This window comes from Perissodus microlepis, chromosome 2, assembly GCF_051167445.1.
Source record: "Perissodus microlepis isolate ML-2025 ecotype Zambia chromosome 2, ASM5116744v1, whole genome shotgun sequence".
Lineage (NCBI taxonomy): Eukaryota > Metazoa > Chordata > Actinopteri > Cichliformes > Cichlidae > Perissodus > Perissodus microlepis.
In genome coordinates this window covers 69816-93977 of record NC_140462.1, presented here as the reverse complement: position 1 = coordinate 93977, position 24162 = coordinate 69816, and the positions used below count along the sequence as shown (strand labels likewise).

At 44.1% G+C, this 24162-nt stretch overlaps 1 protein-coding gene across 2 annotated transcripts; it reads right to left on the bottom strand.

Moving 5' to 3' along the window:
* Positions 1 to 464: 464 nt before the first annotated feature.
* polr2b (RNA polymerase II subunit B) lies at positions 465 to 24024 on the bottom strand. 2 transcript variants are annotated; one of them, XM_084939333.1, is made up of 25 exons: positions 23896 to 24024; positions 21936 to 22008; positions 17781 to 17931; positions 17295 to 17407; positions 16992 to 17211; positions 16636 to 16794; positions 16292 to 16456; positions 16018 to 16214; positions 15811 to 15930; positions 15451 to 15637; positions 15225 to 15368; positions 15000 to 15139; positions 14808 to 14919; positions 13417 to 13571; positions 13122 to 13320; positions 12861 to 13029; positions 12689 to 12785; positions 12522 to 12616; positions 10555 to 10805; positions 10392 to 10481; positions 10019 to 10126; positions 7504 to 7617; positions 7265 to 7425; positions 6964 to 7159; positions 465 to 1312 (listed from the first exon to the last, which is right to left on the bottom strand). In XM_084939333.1, the coding sequence occupies exons 1-25, from the start codon at positions 23912 to 23914 to the stop codon at positions 1199 to 1201; spliced, it is 3549 nt and encodes a 1182-aa protein (XP_084795459.1). In that variant the 5' UTR covers positions 23915 to 24024; the 3' UTR covers positions 465 to 1198. The 2 variants fall into 2 exon arrangements, with proteins under 2 accessions (XP_084795459.1, XP_084795450.1); XM_084939324.1 differs by having other exon boundaries at positions 465 to 679.
* Positions 24025 to 24162: the final 138 nt, after the last annotated feature.

The following is a 24162-nucleotide window of genomic DNA, read 5'->3' as shown; positions in this document are numbered from 1 at the left end:
TGCCATGGAAGAGTTTGGGTCTTAGGAGGTTAAATTGTTAACTCATGTTGTGTTCCCTGAAAAAGGTCTTTTTGTATAATTCTGACATGTACGTGTTTTTCCAGTTTTGGGTAACCTTACCGTTTTTAACCTTTGGCAGTTCACCACTTACCTTTGTACCATTTCAAGCTGTTCACTGGACTTACACAATTTGAATTGCAACAAATAACTGGAAAAACTGGGTGTTCTAAAACTTAACTGGTAGTGTGTATATTAATATTCTTATATGCAGGTAACATGACCCTTCAAATGCCTGTAACGTGAGCGTGCTCAGAGTGAGAGAGGATTCAGTTAACTTGGATCATCTGAGTTTTTAAATCGATCACCTGACTCAAAAACATCTCTGATCAATACTGGAGACTCACCAGTTGTACCTTAAAGTCATATAACCCGTCAGGATGGTCACATGAAGAACAAAACAGAGATCACATGATCAGGAACTGATTTATTGACTTTTACAAAAAGCAAGACAAAACTAAAAAACAACAACTAAACTTCGACTTTCACTTTCTTGTGACGTCACAATGTTCTCTGCATCGGGTTGATTACTTTATGATGTCATCATACGAGGAGCAATGCTCATTGACATCAACTCCTGGAACAGAAGCTTACAGGCGTACGGCATCCGCACCAGAGAGATCTGACAACAACAAACAAAGTGAGGTAAACAACACATAAGAACAAAGACAACCAAAGCATCTCTTCAGCTGGTTTTCTGAAACATGCTTGGACCCTGAGAACTCTGGCTTTTCTGTTCTTGAAAAACCGTAAGCCTAGGGACTTCTGCTTCAGCCAGTGGAGTAACCGGTCACGTCGAGGAGTTGCTCTCCCACCTTACCTTTAGTTATTCCTTCTCATCTCGTTATCTTGGATTGTTTTCTACTCAACATTGAAAGGGTTATAACCCCTAAAAGGCCTTAAGGGAGTGGGAGAATATGCCGAAACAACAAGATAGAAGCGCTTCGACCGCTAAAGCTAACTCTCAGCCGGACCAAGCTAATGCTAGCAACAACGCAGCCGCTAGCAAAGACTCGGAGATACTCCAAGCTATAGTAAAGCTAAAAGCGGAGATTCAAGAGGACAGCAGACAAAATATGGGCAAACTGAGCCATGAAATTAATGCAAGCTGGATAACATTGCCTGGGACATACAGTGCCTATCAGAGCGGGTGGATGAGGCGGAGTCCAGGATCACCCAGCTGGAGAGCTGGGCGACCATGGCCATGTGCACGAGTCTGGAGGAGCGGAAAAGTCTTCAGCAAAAGATTACTGATCTGGAATCAAGGTCACAGAGAAACAATATTCGTCTATTCGGTTTGTTGGAGGGGGGAGAAACGAACCCGGTTCCATAATTCATAGACCCACCTGCAAATACCGGAGGATTTTGACATGAAAATTTAACGCGCACATCGCTCGCTGGCAAGTAAAGCCCTACCGGGGGCACCTCCGAGACCTGTCATCATCAACTTTCAGGAATATTCAACAACATGGTCCTGAGAGCACGGAAAGCATGGAAAAAGAAAATCAAAGTAGGTGCCAGCTTCATCTATTTTGACCATGATTATCCATATGAAATTGTCAAAAAAACCATAAAGAAGCTGCTCAAAGAGAAAAACATTTGGTTTCAGAGGAGGAAGCCGAATGCAATGTCGCAACTTCGAGAGCTTCTGGGCTGGCAATCAGCAAAAGGCAACGGTCTAGCCACAGCAATGAGAGCAAAGGATAAGCTACAGGGTTTCCAGAGAGATCCAGTGGTTTAGTTTTAATGCGGAAGCTCCTTTCCGCTCCCTGTTGGCCTCACTTCATTCACCAGCCAGGTGGGAGAGTCGGTTCTCCGTTTATGTTCTTATACGTTGGGACTTTTAGGATGGTGGTGTTTATGTCTATAGACACAGTTACTTTCCTTTCCAGGCCCTCTCACTTTGAGAGGCTTCCCCCCGACCCACCAACGGGGTCCTAGTTGGGGAGCAAGAGTCTCCTCTAGAAGTCAGTTCTTCATTGTTTCCCCTATATCTGTTTTGCTATGGTTTCGGGGGCCACTGTTCCAGTTTCACTTATTTTTACTGTCTTGTTCAATGTTGGATAATTTTAAAATAGCCTCCCTGAATGTTAATGGTTTGGGCAATCCACTTAAAAGAAAAAAGAGTTCTGGAGAAATTGAAAAAAGGATGGCTCACACGTGGCTTTTCTACAAGAGACACATTTGTCAAAAAAAGGAACAAGCTAAATTTTAATTTCCCAGATATTCCACTTTTTTTTTTAATAGCACCTGTAGCAATAGCAGACAAAGAGGAGTAACAACTCTTATTTCTAATCTATTAAACTTTGATTTCCTTGATGAGGTTGGTGACAAGGTGGGCAGATATCTATCTATCAAAGGGAGAGTTAATAATATTGTTATCACACTAGCTAATGTGTATATTCCTCTCGAATGTGATAGAAAATTATTTAAGTCATTTTTTGATGCTTTAATTAGAGTGGGCAAAGGGATTTTATTCTGTGGTGGAGACTGGAATACAATTCTTAACGTCTCCCTGGATATGACAAGTTGTAAGAGACAAAAAACATATAGTTCAAAGGATCTTAATATCTTGATGAAAGAAACTGGTCTGTTCGATGTTTGGAGAGCCCTCCATCCTAAAAACAGGGATTACACCCACTGCTCATTCTCGCACCAAGTTCATTCCAGACTTGATTTCTTCCTGATGAATGTTGTTGACTGACATAGAGGAAAGGAGTGGTCGATTGGTACTTCAGATTTATCAGATCATAATATGATTTATCTGTTCAATTATCAAGTTTTGCGAAATCTACAATATGGAACTTAGGTATCCTCAATAAAGAGTCTGCTATAAAGGAGTTAAAGGGGGAAATAACCAGTTGCACAGGAGATAATAACGATGGTCAGGTTAAGGCGATTGTGGTGTGGGACACGGTTAAGGCAGTGAAGGGGAGACTGATTTCAAGGGTGGCTCATCTAAAAAAAAAAAAAAGCTAAAAGGGCAGCATATGATGATCTCGAAAAAGATCTGAGAAACGTAGAAATCAAACTACAACAAAACGGCAAAGATCAAAGCTTGGTCAACAAAATTAGAGTAACTAAAAACAAGATAAAAGTGTTAGTGCAAGACGAATTGGAAAAGAGATTAAGATTCTGCAAGCAATCCCTTTACGAATCATCCCCGAAAGCAACAAAAATTCTAGCTAGGTGGCTCCGGAAGCAGGAAATAAAGCATGCTGTCCTTGGGATCAGGGACCCCTCTAACAGTAACTTGATTTATGATCCAGTAGAAATTCATACAATTTTTAATGACTACTACCAATCGTTGTATTCGTGTCCAGCTCCAATAGCAGAAATATTTATCCTCTTTAGAGCTTCCTTCTCTTGGATTATTACAGAATGAAGCTTTATGCACACATATAACTAGACAATTAGATACTGCTCAGGACTGAAATCTCTGTCACAGTGTGTGGGGCGATCGTGGCTCAAGAGTCGGCAGTTCGTCTTGTAATTGGAAGGTTTCCGGTTCGAGCCCCGGCTCCAACAGTAGGACTGGGCAATATATGGAATTTTTAAATATATCGATATATTTTTATACGAAATATAAAGATGTGACAATATTGTTTATATTGATATAGTCTATGTTACGTTTGAACTATACTTGTGGAGCCCCAAGTTTGCCTCTCTTTCGTCCACTTTTGTCTCTACGCAACGTTACTCGGCCTCGCCTCTCCTTCACTGAACACAACTCCCCCTCCCCCATAGCTTCACCTGCAGGCAATGACAAGATGGACACGGCAGCTATCAAAGAGGAGCTGGTCGGTAAACGACATAACTGCATTAACGGGGCAAATCTCTGTTAACACGTTACCGCGGATCGCCCCCTGCGTGGGGCTGGACGGCGTCAACGCATTAACGAGCTAACCGGGCTAAAATCCTTTCATTTTCTCAAAAATCGACAGCGCGCCTTATGTATAAATTCTGGTTGTGCTTACTGACCGCGAACCGATTTTATGTGGCACACGGCGCTCAGAAACCTTTCAAAAATGTTTTGGTACGACTTTGGTAAGCTACGAAACTGCTTGATGGATTGTTGGAGCATTACAGAGGAGCCTCGCGGAGTGATACGTACTCTGCTTCAACGTAATATTACCGTAATGTGTGTGTATAAGGACCAGTGTTGGTCAAGTTACTTGAAAAAAAGTAATCAGTAACTAATTACTGATTACTTCCCCAAAAAGTAATCCCGTTACTTTACTGATTACTTATTTTCAAAAGTAATTAGTTACTTAGTTACTTTTTAAAAACACGATTTACAACCTGAATAGGTGATAAAGCAACAGATCTGTCAGCCCAATTCTACTTTTTCTACATAATCCATCATACAAAATGTAATCAAATGGAAAAGTCTCTTTTTAAAACTTGTTTTATCAGTTTTAATCTTTTAACTTCATGCAACATTCACTGACTGGAAGAAATTTAACATTTAAACCTATTTTCTGCACATTCCAGCACATAAAATAAAATATTTTTTTGTGTTTACACTCAGTCTTTCAAATAGATGCAAGTAAAACACAGCAGAAAATAAATAAAGTCAAAGACTAGTGGTCCTGTTGCTCTATTTTCACCTGTATAGCAGGAGTGGGGTAGGCGGAGGTTTACCCTGGTGCAGGTGTGGCGCGGCGGTCAGTGGAAGAATCCGCGAGTTTCTCTGTGAGTTTCCCATTACGTTGTTGCTACTCGGAGCTTGTTCGGAAGTTTAGGGTTTTTTTTCGGTGTAACAATAAGTTTTCTTCCCACGCACAACGGACGCTAATGTTTTTGTCACTTTTTATGGAATCAAACTCAAAGTAAGGTCAGTACTTCCACGCTTTAAACGCTGCACGCTCATACTCTCTCCCGCACTCGATATATGATCCATTGTTGATCTGCACACAGCTGTTGTCACGAACGTCGCACTCGCTTATGTCACTGTCATGAGACACTCCCGCAAAAAAATCACGGTTTTAGTAACGCAGTAACGCAGCGTTCCTACGGGAAAGTAACAGTAATCTAATTACCCTTTTTGCAACAGTAATCCCTTACTTTACTCGTTACTTGAAAAAAGTAATTGTAATCCAGTAAATGCTCATAATTTATTTCTGAGTAATTTTTTCTTGAACATCTACGCTGTATGTTAATAAAAGTGCCTGTGTGAAAGCTGGGACACAGCTTTGACTAAGAACTATCTTTTTGTTCTCACTTAATGGCTTTAAAAAAAAAAATTGAGATATATATCTTATATCGCCATCCAGCTAAAGAATATCGAGATATGAATTTTGGGTCATATCGCCCAGGCCTATCCGACAGTCTCGGTTGTTGTGTCTTTGGGCAAGACACTTCACCCGTTGCCTACTGGTGGTGGTCAGAGGGCCCTGTGGCGCCAGTGTCCGACAGCCTCGCCTCTGTCAGTGCGCCCCAGGGTGGCTGTGGCTACAATGTAGCTGCCATCACCAGTGTGTGAATGTGTGAATGACTGGATGTAGTGTAAAGCGCTTTGGGGTTCATAGGGACTAAGGCTACGTTCACACTGCAGGCGAAAGTGCATCAAATCCGATTTTTCTGACCCTGTGCGACCCATATCCGATCGTGGTGTGACAGTGTGAACGGCACAAATCCGATATTTTCAAATCTGATCTCGGTCACTTTTGTATGTGGTGCTGAATCCGATCCGATGTTTTAGAAAGCGACTGCTGTTTGATGGTCATGTCGCATTAAATCCGTCTTTTACGTCACCGACACAAGACAGACGCCAATTATCAGCGCCCGAGAAGACATCGTGAACGCTTCCTGGACATCCCGTGTAGATGTCAGTGAAACTGTTGGGAAGACAACGTTGGAGAAACATGAACATTTTCTTTGTACTGTATAATCTGCAGATTCTGACAGAAATCTGCAGCTATCCTTTGAAGCACCGCTCCTCTAAAACAGCAATAAGGATCATTATTAGGTTATTTACATTATTATGTCAATAACAAAATAACTTAAAGCAAAAATTGGGAAACGTAAAGTCCGAAGTCTTTATATTAAGGCCATCATTCAAACAATACTGTTGCTCTGGGTCTGAACAGAGCGCGTTGTGTGTGACGTCTTCTTTTGCGCATGCGGCCACTTTGAGCGTTCACACTAGAGCACGTTTGCTGTCGCATTTTATTTGTAGTGTGAACAAGCAGACAAAAAATCGGACTTGAGCATCAAGACCTGCAGTGTGAACGTAGCCTTAGTAAAGCGCTATACAAATACAGGCCATTTAAAGTAAAGCAAAGGTTAAAGGTCTGGCAACATTTTCAGTATGAACAACTTAATTAACTGAAGAACGTATTAAACTATAAACTACTCAACCCTGTAGCTGTGGTCTCATCAGGGTCATTGCAGATCTATCTAAAAAGCAGCCAATCAATAAATCCAACATATGTATCCACCAATGAGGTACCGGCTGCGCATCTAGACACATGGTAAGAACCGATCGTTATGTCTAAATCAAGCACTTAAACAGCATTTCTATGGTACCATGGCTGCTCTGTTGTGTCACACAAAGCACAACTCAGGGCAAACACGCATGCTGATGACCTCTACCCGCAGCAAAGTGTCACATGAATTTACACGACCGGTAGAAATGCAGAAAGACAGCACACGTGGAGACACAAGCAGCCATTTAAAAACAAAAAGTATAGGCAGAGCGCCGTGGACAGATCAACACAAGTCTGAGACAGGTTGCTCAACACAGTGTTTGCCGCAGCATTCAGCGCATCGCGTGCCACTTCCTCTATAAAAGCTTATTAGTCTGTTCCTGTAGCCTCTTCAAACTTCACGTTCTCCAAAAACCTCAGATCCAGCTGAAGCTGTGCCAGAAACCTTGATGGACTTAATATTGATCATGCTTACCTGGGTTTTGTTGCGGCAACCACGACATTCGTACGTGTGTGTCCGCGTGTTGGCGATGGCCATCAGTCCGCACAGGTTACAAACGTGCACCTGGTAGGGATCAGATGCCTCGAACAGACGCTCCCTCAGGAACTGAGCCGCTCCGTGAGCAATCTGACAGTCACGCTCCATCTCGCCAAACCGCAAACCACCATCACTGTGGATGGACGGACGAGATCAGACATTAATCTCTTTTTACTGAGCACAGGCAGGCTGATGCCGGGGGCAGACATGCGCAGCCACGGACAGGTGCGTTACCCACCGTGAGCGCCCCTCCATCGGTTGTCGGTTGAGGATCTGGACCGGGCCGCGGGCTCTCGAGTGGATCTTATCGTCCACCATGTGCTTCAGGCGCTGGTAATAAGTTGGACCGATGAAGATCTGAGACGTCAGCTTCCTCCCAGTGAAGCCGTTATACAGAACCTGATCACAAACCAGTACTCAACATAAATATTCAAAACCATCAGACGCCGCCAATAGGAAGTGTGACCTTGCGCTGACCTCATTTCCTCTGAGATGGTATCCATATTCAGACAGCAAGTTTGACACCTTCTGCACGTTGACGGCATCGTTAAATGGCGTGGCGTCACCGATCTCACCTTTGTTGGCAGACACCTGAAACAAGACCGAGTCACCCGTCAGCCTGCAAGTCAAAAGCTCGGGTACAGTTTATCTTTGTTTACACAACAAAAGCAACAACGATGAGGCTCCATCACACCTACAGTCGTGGCCAAAAGTTTTGAGAATGACACAAATACTGGTTTTCACAAAGTTTGCTGCTTCAGTTTTTATGATAGCATTTCCATGTACTCGAGAATGTTATGGAGAGTGATCAGATGAATTGCTAAATCCTTCTTTGCCATGAAAATGAACTTAATCTGAAAAATTCAATTTCCACTGCATTTCATCATTCAGCATTTCATGCCATAAAGGGACCTGCTGAGATCATTTCAATAATGTTCTCATCAACTCAGGTGAGAATGTTGACGAGCACAAGGCTGGAGATCATTATGTGCTGACTGAGTTAGAATAGCAGACTGGATGCATTAAAAGGAGGGTGATGCTTGAAATCGTTGTTCTTCCTATTAAACATGGTTACCTGCAAGGAAACACATCATTGTGTTGCATAAAAATGGTTTCACAGGCAAGGATGTTGTTGCTACTAAGACTGCACCTAAATCAACCATTTATCTGATCATCAAGAACTTCAAGGAAAGAGGTTCAATTATTGTGAAGACTGCTTCAGGGCGCTCAAGAAAGTCCAGCAAGCACCAGGACCGCCTCCTAAAGATGATTCAGCTGCGGTATCAGAGTGCCAGTGCAGAGCTTGCTCAGGAATGGTAGCAGGCAGGTGTGAGCGCATCTGTACGCACAGTGAGGCGAAGACTTTTGGCAGATGGCCTGGTGTCAAGAAGGGCAGCAAAGAAGCCACTTCTATTCTGCAAAAAGTACAGCGAGTGGACTGCTGAGGAGTGGGATAAAGTCATTTTCTCTGATGAAGCTCCTCTCCGATTGTTTGGGGCATCTGGAAAAAGGCTTGTCCGGAGAAGAAAAGGTGAGCGCTACCATCAGTCCTGTCTCATGCCAACAGTAAAGCATCCTGAGACCATTTATGTGTGGGGCTGCTTCTCATCCAAGCGAGTGGGCTCACTCACAATTTTGCCAAAAACAGCCATGAATAAAGAATGGAACCAAAACATCCTCTGAAAGCAACTTCTTCCAACCATCCAAGAACAGTCTGATGAAGAACAATGCATTTTCCAGCACGATGGATCACCATGCCATAAGGCCAAAGTGATACCCAAGTAGCTCGGGGAACAAATCATTTTGGGTCCATGGCCAGGGAACTCCGCAGACCTCAGTCCAATTGAGAACTTGCGGTCAATCCTCAAGAGGCAGGTGGACAAACAAAACCCCACTAATTCTGACAAACTCCAAGCATTGATTATGACAGAATGGGTTGCCATCACTTAGGATTTGGCCCAGAAGTTGATTGGCAACATGCAGAGGTCTTGAAAAAGAAGGGCCAACACTGCAAATATTGACTCTTTGCATAAACGTGATGTAATTCTCAATAAAAGCATTTGATACTTATGAAGCGCTTGTAATTATACTTCAATACATCATAGAAACAACTGATACAAAGATCCAAAAACACTGAAGCAGCAAACTTTGTGAAAACTAATATTTGTGTCATTCTCAAAACTTTTGGCCACGACTGTATGTGTGCACTTCACTTCATTTTCTGCCCAACATCAAGAGATTTTACTTAAACACAGAGCTGCTAACATCAGTAGCAAACACTTTATTCACGCTTTCATCGCATCATTTCATACGTTCTTTTCAATCGTTCTTGCAGAGATTTCTAATTATGAGGCCCACGAGTGCACAGGTGTTTATTTTAACTGCACACCATCTTCAGTCCTCCACATCCAAATGAGCAGCGTTAGCTTCAAAACTCCACACCTGGTGCTCAGATGAGTGTTTACAGTGAAGTAAAAGTGTACTTGGGTACCTGAGCCTCTGATAGTGGAGAAGGCTTCAGCAGCTAGCAGCTGATCCCCACAATGTCGAAATGAAAGGTGTGAAATAACCCAAACTCTTCGCCTCTGTCAGTGCGCCCCAGGGTGGCTGTGGCTACCAGTGTGTGAATGTGTGTGTGAATGGGTGGATGGCTGGATGTGTAAAGCGCTTTGGGGTCCTTAGGGACTAGTAAAGCGCTATACAAATACAGGCCATTTTTTTTCCCTCTTCATTTACCTGTCGCCAGGTAAGAGAAGCAAGAGATCTGAAATTGGGCTTTAAAGCTGGCACAGGGTTGCAGAGTAGCCTGAGCTAACAGCTTTCAGGAATCTTTTCAGGAAGACACACACTACCACAACTGTCAAAATAAAAGCCTTATTATGACAAAAACCTTGTACTTTGTCACAGAGTTAGACTTCTTTACCTTAAAGATCAGTTGTTATAAATTAATTAAAGATCTGCTACAATTTGACTGTTGTGTAATGATCGTTACCTTCCCCTGCAGACACTCAATCAAATGGCCGACTGTCATTCTGGACGGAATGGCGTGTGGGTTGATGATGATGTCAGGAGTGATCCCCTCACAGGTGAATGGCATGTCCTTCAAAATAAAACAAATCAATGAGAGCCTTCAAAATAAAACAAATCAATGAGAGCCTTCAAAATAAAAAAATCAATGAGATCCTTCAAAATAAAACAAATCAATGAGAGCCTTCAAAAATAAAATCTCAGTTTTGATTGTTTTTGTACTTTGAGCATCTTTGCTGTTTCCTTTCCTGTTTTGTTAAAAAAATATAACTTTAATGAATCCTCGTGTGTATGGGGAGCGGTGCCCTGATGACAGGTACGTGACCTGCTGGGATTACCTCCTGTCTGTACTGGATCCCACAGGTTCCCTTCTGTCCGTGTCGGCTGGCAAATTTGTCGCCGATCTGAGGAATTCGGACAGAGCGTACCTGCCGGAAACACGAAGCTGTTAGAGTGTGGCCGTGTCATCTGACCTCTCAGGTGTCTCAGGTGTGCGCTCACCCTGATTTTGCAGAACTTGTAGCCCTCCTGATTCAGGGTCACCATGACCTGGTCCACGATGCCCGTCTCACTGGTCCTCAGAAACGTGCTGCAGTCTCTCTTCGTGTAGCGGCGGTTCGTGCTATCCAACTCGTCGTCATTCTCTGGCAGTGTCACTGTCTTCCCAATGATCACGTCCTCACCAGAAACACGGACGCCAGGTGCGATGAGTCCATCGTCATCCAGCTTGTCATAGATGGCATGTCGCATCCCTGGGCGTGATTAGAATATGATTAGCCCCGCCTCCTAAAACCTGACCGGTTGTCAGACCCGAGGTGATTTTCTGTAAATGGCACACTGGGTGTGGCTCTCTCTGCAGTAGAGTATCACTTCCTGTTCCAGTGCACAGCTTGTATAGGTTATCTATGTAACCAATTTAATTAAAGCTTGTAGAGAACTTCTTATTTCATACTGCATCTTCACATGATTTATCCAAAGCGCACTCTGTTGATTACATTCACAATGATACTTGTAGTGTCGTGTTTGCAGCTCTGTACCAAGGTAGCGAAGGCCCTGTTAGTTCTCCTCCAGCAGACAGTACCAAGCAGCTGGGAAAACATGATGGCTGGGTGACCGTGAGGAGGAAGCGTAGTGTTAAACAGAAGCCCCGGTTACACCACCAACCTGTTTATGTGTCTAAATGTTTTTCCCCACACTGTGACACACCCACTGGGGAATAAACACTAGAGTAAGTGTTGATTTTGTTTTGAGACATGTCAAACTAGAAACGTGCAATCATAATCGATTGTCTTCCAGGGCCCATCACAGTAGATGTCTTTCTGAAAGCGCTGTACCAACACAGAGCAGAGCAGCTACCTGAACGCTACTCCAACAGAGGTCGATCATCTTGTTAATAATTTCACCTCCTCACTAATAGTGCTGCAATAAACGATTATTTTGATAGTCGAATAGTCGCCAATGTTTTTTTTGGGATTAGTTGACTAATCAGATCATCATCCATTGGACGTGAAACATACAGCTTATTGCACCAGCAGCATCTGCTCTTATATAACTATCATTAGCTTACAGCTTTAAGTGTTTAAGGTATGTGCTAACTAAAAATAAAGACAAGATGATAATTTATTAAACTTTTAATGAAATTTGCAGATTGTCTCGGTGGAGTCCAATAAACTCAGCCGTCTGCTCCTCGCTATCTAAAATACAACAGGACACTGGGGTAAACTCTCGACCATCTCACACTTCTGTTTAATCAGTTTTCTGTCTGACGTTTATTTAGCTGTGTGAAAACTATAACTTTAATCTCAGCCAAACCGATTTACTCAGGAACAATAACAGTTTTAAGTTATCTGAGTGACTCATATATCATGTTTAACCTGAGTAGAGAAAGACAGCGGGGGTTTGAAAATGATGTGCCTGGAGTTCGCTGTTCTTGCCGGCTCTAGTGAGCCTTGAACCCCGGCTAGCTATCCCACAGATGTAATATTATCTACAGCTACTTTCAGTACCACTGATATTCATTTAGACTCTTTTTCTCCAATTGATCTTTCTGAGTTAACTTCAATAATTTCTTCCTCCAAGCCATCAACGTGTCTTTTAGACGCCATTCCTACAAAACTGCTCAAAGAAGTCCTGCCATTAATTAATGCCCCTGACCATCTCTGATTGATTTAGACCACAATATGGGCATAATGTGTGTCTGTTGTTGACCACACGGACACTTTCAGAGTTGCAGAGACTTTTTTTTTAAAAAATTTTTTATTTGAACAGTTGGTCGCACCGGTGCGACCTAAGACCAAATGGGTCGCACTCTAGAGCCCTGTAGGGGGTCATATGATTGTTGTTTTTTTCTGTAGGTATTATTGTAGGGTCTACCTTACAATATAAAGCACCTTGAGGCGACTGTTGTTGTGATTTGGTGCTGTATAAATAAAACTGAATTGAACCAAGCTGAATTAATGAGTTCTCACCTTGACAGGTTTCACGCGTCGGCTTCTCAAAGATCTCCTCCTGATCAAAGCCTTTCTTAGACTCCTGCTCTTTGTATGACCGATAGAACACAGACCTGCCAGGTGAAATCACACTTTTAACACCCCTTTCACACATGTGGTCACAGGTGCATCAGCCAACAACTTACCTGAAGAAGCCTCGATCCACGGCTGACCTGTTCATGATCACAGAGTCTTCCTGGTTGTAGCCGGTGTATGAGGCGATCGCCACAATCGAGTTGATACCTGAAAGGTGTGAGAACTTTTATACGTGAGCATCTCAGTGGGCAGTTGAGCATCTCAGTGGGCAGTTGAGCATACCTGCGGGGAGCTCCCTGAAGCGCAGGTACTCCATGGAGCGGGTGGTGACGAGTGGTTTCTGAGGGTAGTACAGCACGTGAGCGAGCGTGTCCATTCGAACATGGAAGTTGGTGATGTAAACACCCATGGCCTGCTTCCCCATGGCGGACTGATACGTGTTCCTGGGAGACTGAAAACACGCGTGTTCAGGCCCGAGCTTCCTGTTTGCTTGCTTATCTATTTATCTGTTTGCTTGTTTATTAGTTTGTTTTGTCTAAGTACCTGGTTGTGATCAGGGAATGGGATGATGGACGCACACACTCCAAGGATCATAGATGGATGGATCTCACAGTGGGTGTAGGTGGAACAATAGGCCACGCCTTTCTCCTGGAGGTCATCTGGGGTCATAGCGAGCATGACGGTCTCCTCTTCTAGGGTGTCTATGTACTCCACCACACCGCTGGCCACTAAGTCCTGCCAGCTAAGTGCCAAAGAACATTTATGTCAACACCACCTGAAGCATCTGCAGCAATTGCCAACCTTCAGCACCATCTCAACTGTCTGTATTCTGCCTCACCTGTAGTTGTTGTACTCGCGCTCCTTCAGCTGGTCGATGTGGCGTCTCTTCAGCAGCAGTTTCTGTTTCTCGACGATCAGCAGCGGTCGGCAGATTCGTCCAGCGTCCGTGTAAATTCTGATCTCACGCTCTCTAATGTCTCTGATCATCGACACCTGAAACGGTCAGGCGAGTTCTCAGTGATTGATCAACGGCCTGGTGGGCCTAACAAGGATTTCAATTAAATACCATCAAATATTTGATCAGGTAAACAGTTTGAATGACCGAGCGCTGCCCCGCCAATCAATAACTCAAATTCTGAAGGTTTGTGTTAACATCCTGTCTGCCACAGACGATTATTTTGATAGTCGACTAATCAGATCATCATCCATTGGACGTGAAACGTACAGCTTATTGCACCAGCAGCATCTGCTCTTATATAACTATCATTAGCTTACAACTTATAGTGTTTAAGGTATGTGCTAACTAAAATAAAGACAAGAAGATAATTTATTAAACTTGAAGTTTGCAGATTGTCTCGGTGGAGTTTAACATTAAACTCAGCCGTCTGCTCCTTGCTATCTAAAATATAACAGGACACTGGAGCAAACTCTCGACCATCTCACACTTCTGTTTAATCAGTTTTCTGTCTGACATGTATTCAGCTGTGTAAAAACTATAACTTTAATCGCAGCCAAACCGATTTACTCAGGAACAAATAAAACTGAAAAAAAAAACAAACCCAAACAACAACATGTTTAAGTTATCTGAGTGACTCATATATCATGTTTAACCTGAGTAAATGCAGCGTCTTAAGGATGCGGTCCCTGAATTTGGACACAGCTATGATACCGGACACAGCTTCTTCTTCTTCTTCAGGGTTTAACGGCAGCTGGCATCCTTGTACATGCAGTGCTGCCATCTTCTGTTTCAGTCCGTTATTACACGCTTAAATCCTACTACTTATTCCTGCGTCTTTCGGGATCTTACAAAGCTTCAAACGACGCGGCGACTATTAAATTAGTCGTCAACGATTTTGATAGTCGACTAATCGTCACTAGTCCACTAATCGTGGCAGCCCTACTGTCTACTTTTGATGTGTGATGGAAATCGGTGAAGTGTACTGTTCGGTATACACAACACACCGCTAAATCGATTGCATCCAGGCTGCATGAACAGGAAACAGTTATTGATTACTACAAGTCTCAGAGAGAATGACCAATGAGAGCAGAGAGCAGGAGGAGACAACCAGCTTACCTGTTCTATCAGGTAAAGCAGAGCAGCAGCCGTAATCAAAGTGTTTGTGACATCTCACGAGCAGAAAACAGATTTATGCCTTCTGTCACCATCCACCGTGTAAACATTCCAGTATTGATTACTGGTCGCGTGTGGATGTGTGCAACGGTGGTTACCTCAGAGACGATGATGTCCATCTGTCTGCGGAGTTTCCTCAGTGTATTCATCAGCTGTTCTGGATCTTTGTGGATTCCCACCCAGCAGCCATTCACAAAGATTTTAGTGGCACTAAAATGTTAAAGCAGGACACACGTTACACACCTGCAGGGTAATCAATAATCTCGTCTGACTATGAAATGGTCACGGACTCTGCAATGGCCGCAGGTGAGATCTCCTCCAGGTTCTCCATGCTCCACTCCTCCAGAAACTCCAGGATGGGCGATGGCTGCGAGCCCACAGAGATGTAGGCCATCAGGGCCAAGTTCTTCACCAGCCCCACAGCGTGACCCTGCAAACCATCAACTCCACAATCAATACGCCGGATCGCTGTGTTAAAGGTGAACCAATCTTACAACTTGCCAGGTGAGCGTTACCTCGGGCGTCTCGGCCGGACACACCATCCCCCACAGCGTGTTGTGCAGCTGTCGAGGTTTCGCCAGTTTTCCATCTCGACCGATAGGAGAGTTGACCCGGCGCAGGTGAGACAGTGTGGATGCGAAGGTGAGACGGTTCAACACCTGTGAACACAAAAATGATGAGCATCACTGTCAGGCTCTCATTTGTATTTCAGAGTGAGCATCAGTTTACAGGTAGGCTTACCTGTGACACGCCGGCTCGGGCCTGGTGAGCCTTCTTCACGTCGCCCCAGTTACCTGTGGCAAGAGAGTACTTGAGCCCATCAGAGATGATACGCGTCTTAATGGCGAGCTCTAGGTTGAAATCCTTCCCGCGGTCGATGAACTTCTGAGCATAGATCCTGATTTCCTTCAGCAGGTTTTTAAACATGCTGATGAGGAGAAGAAGAAGAATGATGTCATTCCTTCATCCAATCAGATTGCGAGTTCCAAACAGAAAGCTGATTAACAATAACAGCGTCACACTGGAAAGCTTTCTTTGAGTAACAGAACCTGCGTGTACACAAAATCTGCATGGTCAGAGGTGACAACAGAGAGTCCTCACCCTCGGAACAGGAAGGCCAGTAATGGCCCGGCGAGGTCCAGCCTCTTGTTGCCATAGTGATCTCTGTCATCCAGTTCCCGCCTGCCGAGAGCGGCGAGCAGCAACCTGTGCACCATGTACCTGAAAACACGAACACAGAAGGATTCCTGTCAAGTGCGTGACTCAGGTCAGCCTCAGGTGCGACAGTCAGCCTCAGGTGTGACTCACCCTAAGAAGTAGGCCTTCTTGGTCTCGCAGAAATCGCTTACGCCGACATGTGGCAGCATCTCCTTTTGCAGGACTTCCTTTGCGTATTTAATCCGTCGCTCCTTCGTCACACCGGGTTTTGCGCCTCGTGAGCCAATGAAGTTCAACGCCACGTTCTGCTCCTGGATCACAAAAGCTTCGTCCAGAGAGGGCTTCACCTGAAGCAGGCGGGGTTAACAGTTACTACCTGCAGACTGAGACAATCAAAAAAATTATCAATGCGTCGCAGACTGACCATCTCCATCATCTCAGGGTCATCAAAGTCATAAATGATATGTTCCAGGATGTCTCTGTCCGATACGAAGCCCAGTGCCCGGAACACGATGATGATGGGAACTTCCTGTCGGATGTAGGGAAGCGTGGAGACGATCCTCTGACCTATGGCGCTCTTCTTCACTCCCTGAGAGATTAACAGCAATCAATAATCAGTGGTCTGGGTCAATTGGCAGACAACGTTCTGTTTGCAACAACAGAAATAAGAGCATCGCTCATCTCTCTAACTCAATGTTATGAGCTCTTCTCAGTCAATCGCAGCCCGGCTTGGGCGCTCACTTCACTTCCTGCTTCCAGGTAACTCACCTGCCCTCCTCGAGCCATCATGCTGACCCAGATCGTGCTGGTTGGGCGGGATGAATTCTCCAGGCAGGATCGGCACTCTGCGGTGTACGCATACTTCGAGTCCTTCTTGGCAAACACGTACACCGTGTTGGTGGCCATCTTTTCCTGAGCGATCAGCACCTGGAAACAGTGACACATCTGTTTACACGGCTGCCTGATGCCACTGATGCGGTATCAGTGTATGACACTCCATGTAAAACAATGCAAAGACATGAATGTGCGCCTGTAAGCTTGTAAGCAGGACACGGCGTGCGGGCGTAGCTGAATCATCGTTCTCTCGAGTAAGCAGCTCGCCACGCAATGATGTCAAAGCACACCTTTTCTGACCCATTGATGATGAAGTAACCTCCGGGGTCCAATGGGCACTCGTTGAGCTCGCACAGGTCTCGGTCAGTCAGGCCACTTAGCAGGCAGTACGTGGAGCGAAGCATGATGGGAATTTTCCCAATGAAGGTCTTCTGGTGCTGCGTCTGCAGCTGATCCTCGCCCTCCTTGATGATTGTCTTTGTGATGTCCACATACAGTGGCGCAGAGTACCTGAGGGGCAGGTGAAATGAGACAGGATGTGAGAAGGGGTGAACAGGAAATGACAGCAAAGACAGGCGAGAGGTCAAACTCACGTCAGGTTCCTCAGCCGCGCCTCGTTGGGCATCATGGGAGATGGTGCTCCATCTCTCTCCCAGTGGGTGGGCTTAGACAGGTAGATCTGCTCAAACTTCAGGAGGTACCGAGGCTACACCAAAAACACAGTGATGTCGGTGATGTAAATGGTAAATGGCCTGTATTTGTAAAGCGCTTTACTTAGTCCCTATGGACCCCAAAGTGCTTTACACATCCAGTCGCCCACCCATTCACACACTGGTGATGGCAGCTACATTGTAGCCACAGACACCCTGGGGCGCACTGACAGAGGCGAGGCTGCCGGACACTGGCGCCACCGGGCCCTCTGACCACCACCAGTAGGCAGTAGTGTCTTGCCCGAGGACACAACGACCAAGACTGTCCAAGCCGGGGCTCGAACCGGCAACCTTCCGATTACAAGACGAACTGCCAACTCTTGAGCCACGTCGCCCCCCCCATTCCCAGTCACACCTGGTGGTACTCACCGGCTCCTCCACCTCCCCTGAGGTGTGCTGAGCTTCAGCCTGCAGGTCGATGGGCGGAGCGTCCTCCACGATCCTCTGAACAGACATCTGAATGAACTCATCGAAGGAATCTAGTTGCTGCCGCACCAGCCCTTTCTCGTCAAAATAAGAGCTGAGAGAGAGAGACATCAAAATAAGAGCTGTGCTGGCCCCGTCAGAACCTCACAGGCTCATGCCAGATTCTGCACTCAGTAAAAAAAATACCCTGTCAGGCCATCACATGACCCAAGCTTAACATCACCGATCAGAATGAATTAAAGCTGCAGGTCTACCTGTCCAGTCTCTGATCGATACTTCAATGTTGATCAGCGGACTGATCACTAGACCAGCGCTGGTCTGGTGTTGGTACAACTTTGATTCCTTACCTGCAGCTGAGTTCAAAATGGCAGACACATGAACTGTTCTACAGAGCAGATGATCATTTACTTCAGTTTCAGATTTGTGGCAACAGATCTTCTTATAGCCTCTGACTTATCTCTGTGCTTGTCCTGCTAGACCTCAGTGCAGCGTTCGATACGCCCAACTCTATCTATCCATGAAGCCAGATAACACACGCTTATCCCTTTCAGGGTCCACGATGGCGGCGCCTATCCCAGCTGTCTTAGGGCGAGAGGCAGGGTACACCCTGGACAGGTCGTCAGTCTGTCGCAGGGCTGACAGATAGACACAGACAACCATTCACGCATACGGACAATTTAGAACTTCCAGTTAACCTATCCCCACTAGCTGGAGTACCCGGAGAGAACCCACGCAAACACGGGGAGAACATGCAGTCGTAGATATATAGGACCTAACCAGACTCTTACTCTGGATTAGGGCTGCAGCTATGGATTATTTTACTAATCCGGTAATCTGTTGATTCACCAATTAATCAAGTAATCAGATAAGAAATAACTTTGTCTTATAAATGAGCAATAATAAATATTCAAAAGAGGGAAAAACAAGAATTTTCAATTTGAGCTGCTCATTGGTTTCCATTTCAGTAACTGCAGGGTTTTTAAATAGTTTACTGCATATAACAGCTGACAAAAAATTAACTCTTTGATTGTAATTGTGCAATATTAAAATTTAAAAAGGTCACACTCTAATAAAATAAGGTAAACATGCAAGCTCAACAAAGACATAATTGTCTATATTCTGTCTTCTTGGAAGGCTTTCTGACATTATTAAGGGAGGTTCTCACAGTATTTTATCTCCTGGATCAGGCATATTTGGTGTGACAAATAAGTGCTACAGAGTTTAGATGAAGCACCAAAGCACAAAATTGTGGTGTAACTAGTTAAGGTGCCAATATATCCCTCCTGCAGTGGTGGCTTCACTCACCCCTGCGTCAGATGCAACCTTTTCTACCTGCTGTTAAGACGCAGGAAGGCGCTGCAGTATTCTCCAAAACTATAGGTGTCGCCACTCAGACAATATTGCATCATACACCCTGATGAGGAGGAGAAGAAGTCAAAACTGGAAGCAGAGACTTTGTCAAAAGTGTCTTTGCAAAGTTCTTTCCACAAACTCAAATCTTCAAACAGTTGCAACATCTCCATGTGTGTGTGAGTCTGTCTCTGAGCTTCTGTGCAGGATTATCATTAAAATAGCAGGGGAAAATGGCACGTTCGCATACTTGTCTACAAACCAGCTGCGACTGCTGCAGCGCAATCTGCCACGTTAGCAAAAGACCGACACGCCACAAAGATCGTCTGTAACGACACAGGAAGTGATCTAAAAATCATCACATGACACCCAGTGTTTGTTCTTCACTCACCATGTGTTTATACACCTCTCTGTATTTAATCATTAGTGATTTTTAATCTCCGACTCTCTATCACAGCATGTCTTTGTCCTGTCCACCCCCCCTCACTCCCACCGGTCACAGGACATCACTGCCCCTCCCTGAGCCTGGTTCTGCTTCTGTTAAACGGGAGTTTTCAAATATGATTTTGGGGGCTTTCTCTGTATTAATGTAGGGTCTTTACTAGGGCCGGGCAATATCATACCGTTCATGGTAATACTGGTATAATGTTAGGCAATGATAAGAAAATGAAATATATGAATATGGGTAAAACGCGCATGCGCAGTGCCTTTGTTTTCATACAATGGTGGAAAAAGCATGGCGGTGACGGAGAATGAGAAGGGGGAAAGCGGATCGTTAAATGAAACAGATGAACCAGAATTGGTTTGTAAAAATGCTGCAACTTCAGTGGTGTGTTACTGGTTTGGCTTTCGTTCATCAGATACACAACAAAGCACAATTTTTGATAGAACATTCAAGCAGGCCAAAAACCTGAGGTTGCATGGCGTTAAAACGGCTGCTTGCAAAAAACCCAAAAAAACCTAAAACAGCAGCCGCCAGCGCTGTAAAAAACGGTAGACTGGTGAGCAATGTTCCCTCTAATGTTTCATGTGTCTGAGCGAACACACAAACTCCCTGAGCGTCCCTTGGACCACTGTGAGCAACAGCAGACGTGAGCACTGTGGTCACGCCAGCATCGAATCCATCCAAGTTACATGTTTTATTAAAGTAATCAAATTACAGCATTTATGTTAGACTACTTTTAATTAACTGCTTTAGCCCACTTACAATGAAAATTAAAAAATCTATTTCATGTCCTGTGTAGCATGTTCACACTATTGGAAGTAAAAATAACTTGAACTCCAATTTTGAAAACACAACTTTCTTCTTTTTTATAAAGCTCTGACTTGTATTATGAGTCTGTGGTCTGGGAGAGAGTCTGTAACTCTGTCTGCAAAATACAGTAAATAATGACCAATGTTGGGCAATTAATTATATAGTTACTTCTTTAAAAAAGTAACTGAGTTTTGCAAACAAAGTTTTTGCAGCTGTTTACCTAAAAATGCAGCCAAGGCGTTTTTTAAATAAACTATTTACAGAACAATCAGCTGTTCTGCATCAAATCTGATGCCACACAAATCATTTGTGCCGCTCCAAATAATAATTTCTGTCCACTATGAGATGAAGGAGAACAACAGCCTGATACCTGCAGGCCTGACAGCAGCAGATGTATCACTGCTGTAACACCTGTAACACTCAGCAGTCGCCTCATTGTTCTGACACACACAACAAAACTATTGACTACACTACACACTAACTACACAAGATTTGTGCTAAACGTCTCAAATCTCTCACATCTCAAACACGCCGTCACTCCTAAAACTTCCCCCTCCCTAAACAACTAAATGCCATATTGCCATATCATTTTTTGATTGGTCCACATGGTACTTTTTTCGACCAATAGGAAAGGGTGGGTTTTTTTGGTGTTGTCTTTGCTCACAGGCTTTCGAGCGTTTTCCTTATAAAACGCAGTTTTTATATAAAATATAAACAACGACAGTATTCAGGAAGAAAACCAAACATTGCAGATATTTTTATCATAACTCTGGTTTTACGTGGCCGATCAACACAATTTAAAAACTGGTATAAAGTCCACACTTTTCCCGTCAGTTGTTCCGTCTGTCCTGCTCACATCTCCAATGGTTGTACACGTTGTCATTAACGTGGCTTCACTCCACATCAGCCGCTTTGCTCGCTAAAACACCGGTGTCGGCACATAAGGACGCTGTCATAGCCTGTCAGCGACGTTGATTAGCTGCGTATATACGAGTGTGAATCACATCATTGGCTGGACTATGGGATAAGGTGGCATCGTTCTAATCCCATACGGGAGCAGCCAGTCACTGACTCACACTGCAAAACTGAATTGTTAAAGTATTCATTTTCATTTCAATTCAGGTTAGATTGTTTTCTGTGCGCAGAGACCTGCCAGCAGTGCACAATTGCGCACGCGCGCAGCTTAAAGGGAACATTGCTGTTGGGTGAATAATGCAAAAAAACAGAGATCTGAGATGGAAAACTAGCCAAAGTCAGAGGGAATTAATGATGATGTTTATCAAACGAGAACCATAGTTTGATCTTTTTTGCTGCTGGTTCAGAGAGAGACAACACCTGCAGCATCAGAGACCTTTGAGCTGTCAGCTTTGAACACCGATGGCGGGTCCGTGTACGTGCCGTCCGGTCCGCGCTTTGTGTGGACTCACCATAATATTTTTCCTGTAAGAACAGATGATCACTACATCTCCACAAGGACACACAGGTGAGTTTACCTGATGACGATCCAGCACGCTTCCTGCCACAGGTCAGGAGTGATCTCATCATCATCTTCATCATACTGATTATCTGACAGAGACAGCAGGGATCAATATACGTGAGCAATACACATACTGAGACGTAGAAGCTTCATTGATCAATCAATGACAGATTGTCGGTTCAGGTTACTTCCTTTTCACAGATAACTGCACATAGAGTTTAATGATCAGTTTAAACAACTGGTGAATTGATCAGATACATCAATAAAAACAGATGACAATCTCACAGGAAAGTTACTGATCGTTCTGTTTTTAACTCACTGGTTCTGATCACGCAAACTGATCAATCAGAAGCAACACATCTGATCTGTTAAGTAAACTTCCTGTTTGTGTGAGTCGAGTGTAATGACATCACTTCCTGTCTGAGTGCAGGCAAATGCAGCACACAGCCTGAAGCTGGTGATATCAGGAGAACTCTGTTGATATGAAGTGTGTGAGGTCCTGAAGACTGAGCCTCAGGGTTCATCAGAGAGCTGATTCCAAACTGCTGACCGCACGATGGTGATGATTTACTGTCAGATCACGAGTGATGGAGGTGACACATGGCTAAATCCAACGTTCAGCATTTTCCAGCCCACACAGAATCTAATTAACAGCTGCAGTCTGACAGACTTTCATTTGTCACACTACAGATGACGCTCCCTGTGAGCTCAAACAACTGTTTCATAAGATCCAAGCTTGGCTTTTGAAACACTTAAGTGATGAGTCCAGGGCCATGACTCATCACTTAAGTGTTTCAAAAGCCAAGCTTGGATTTCTCTCTCACAGCTTTGAGCTGATTACAATTCTCTCGTCCCCCTCATTCAAATGAATCATAAATGATCAAATAAGCTATTACACTCTGCTTAACACACTATTTACTAAGAGTTAAAGTTTGTGGAACAAATCCTGTTATTGTGGCTCATTTAAATATTCTGCTCTTGAAAGTAATCTCTTACAAATACTTGTGTTGTTAGTCTACTGCAAAAACACTTTGTCCCTGACTTTGAGTCCTAAACCTGAGCCTCTTCAGTTATTCCAGGAGATTTATAAAGACAGCTGAGTGTTTTGAGCTGCTGCAGACATCCTGTCCTGTCTTTGAAGGGACATTTTCATTATCACAACCTGTAAAACACCTGTGATGAAGGAAGACATTTTGTAGTCCATCTTCTGCACTTTGTAGTTTTAACATGGCAGCCCTTCAGCCTTACGTAATTAAGGAGACTAGTGTGTCTCAGCACACCACACGTCTATTTTTCTCATCATCTCTTTCATTCCATGACCTTTACAGGTTAAAAGGAGATAAGGAGGAGAAGACAGGAGGAACTGACCTGCTGCCTGTAGCTTTGCCTCCCTGAGAAACTGGGTAATGACCTCTCACCTTTAACTTAAAGATAGATCGGTCAAGTATCTTGTGGTCAACATTTACTTCCATTGCTGATCAATCTCTGATCACGGTACAGCTTTCTTTATGCAGTGTTTATACTGTGTAAATATGGCGGATTGTACACTGTTTTTATACTGCAGAATTTACACATAATATAAGTGTTCGCTTTTATACTGTGGTACTGTTTACATATTGCAGTATTTGTGGGTGTAGTGTCACAGTAACGCTGAGTGTAAACGTCTGCAGCGATAATCAAGTTAAATAAAGGGTCCTCGTGCGTTAGCAGCATTTAGCCTGTTAGCTCACACAAAGCCCCGCTGCTTTTAGCTGCTGTTAGCACACGAATCAGGTGAGGCTCGTGATCTGCGTGAGGCTGACGCGTACCTGTGTGACAGGTGTTTGTTTGGATGAGTGATACTAGCTTTTGTTCTCTCAGAAATTAATAAAATGGTTAGCTCCTCTGTCACGTCTGTGTTAATAAAATTACCAAATAAATGCAAATAAAATTATCCACCATGTGACGTAATGAAGTTTTACAGCTGTGCAGCTCACCTTCATCCTGGTCATACATGTTTATCTCCTGAAAACTTAAAACCACAACAACAAAAATAAAAACAACAGCCACAAAACGTTGCGATCACCGCGCGCCCCGGAAACGTAGGTCACTTCCGCTTTGTTCTTCTTTGTTAGTAATAGGCAGAGGTGAAGCACTACTGCCCCTCACAGGCTGAATGCTACAACTGCACAAATCCTCAGGCTTGCTCTCAAGTCAATGTCGTGTGTGTTTTTATTTGTTTGGTTTTCCAAAAAACGTTCTTT

Excerpts from the sequence above, each read along its gene's own strand:
- polr2b (XM_084939333.1), bottom strand. Across the intron at positions 15,931-16,017 it reads AAGAAGGCCTACTTCTTAGG|GTACATGGTGCACAGGTTGC; the intron begins GTGAGTCACACC and ends TCGTGTTTTCAG. Across the intron at positions 13,030-13,121 it reads CATTCCCTGATCACAACCAG|TCTCCCAGGAACACGTATCA; the intron begins GTACTTAGACAA and ends GCGTGTTTTCAG.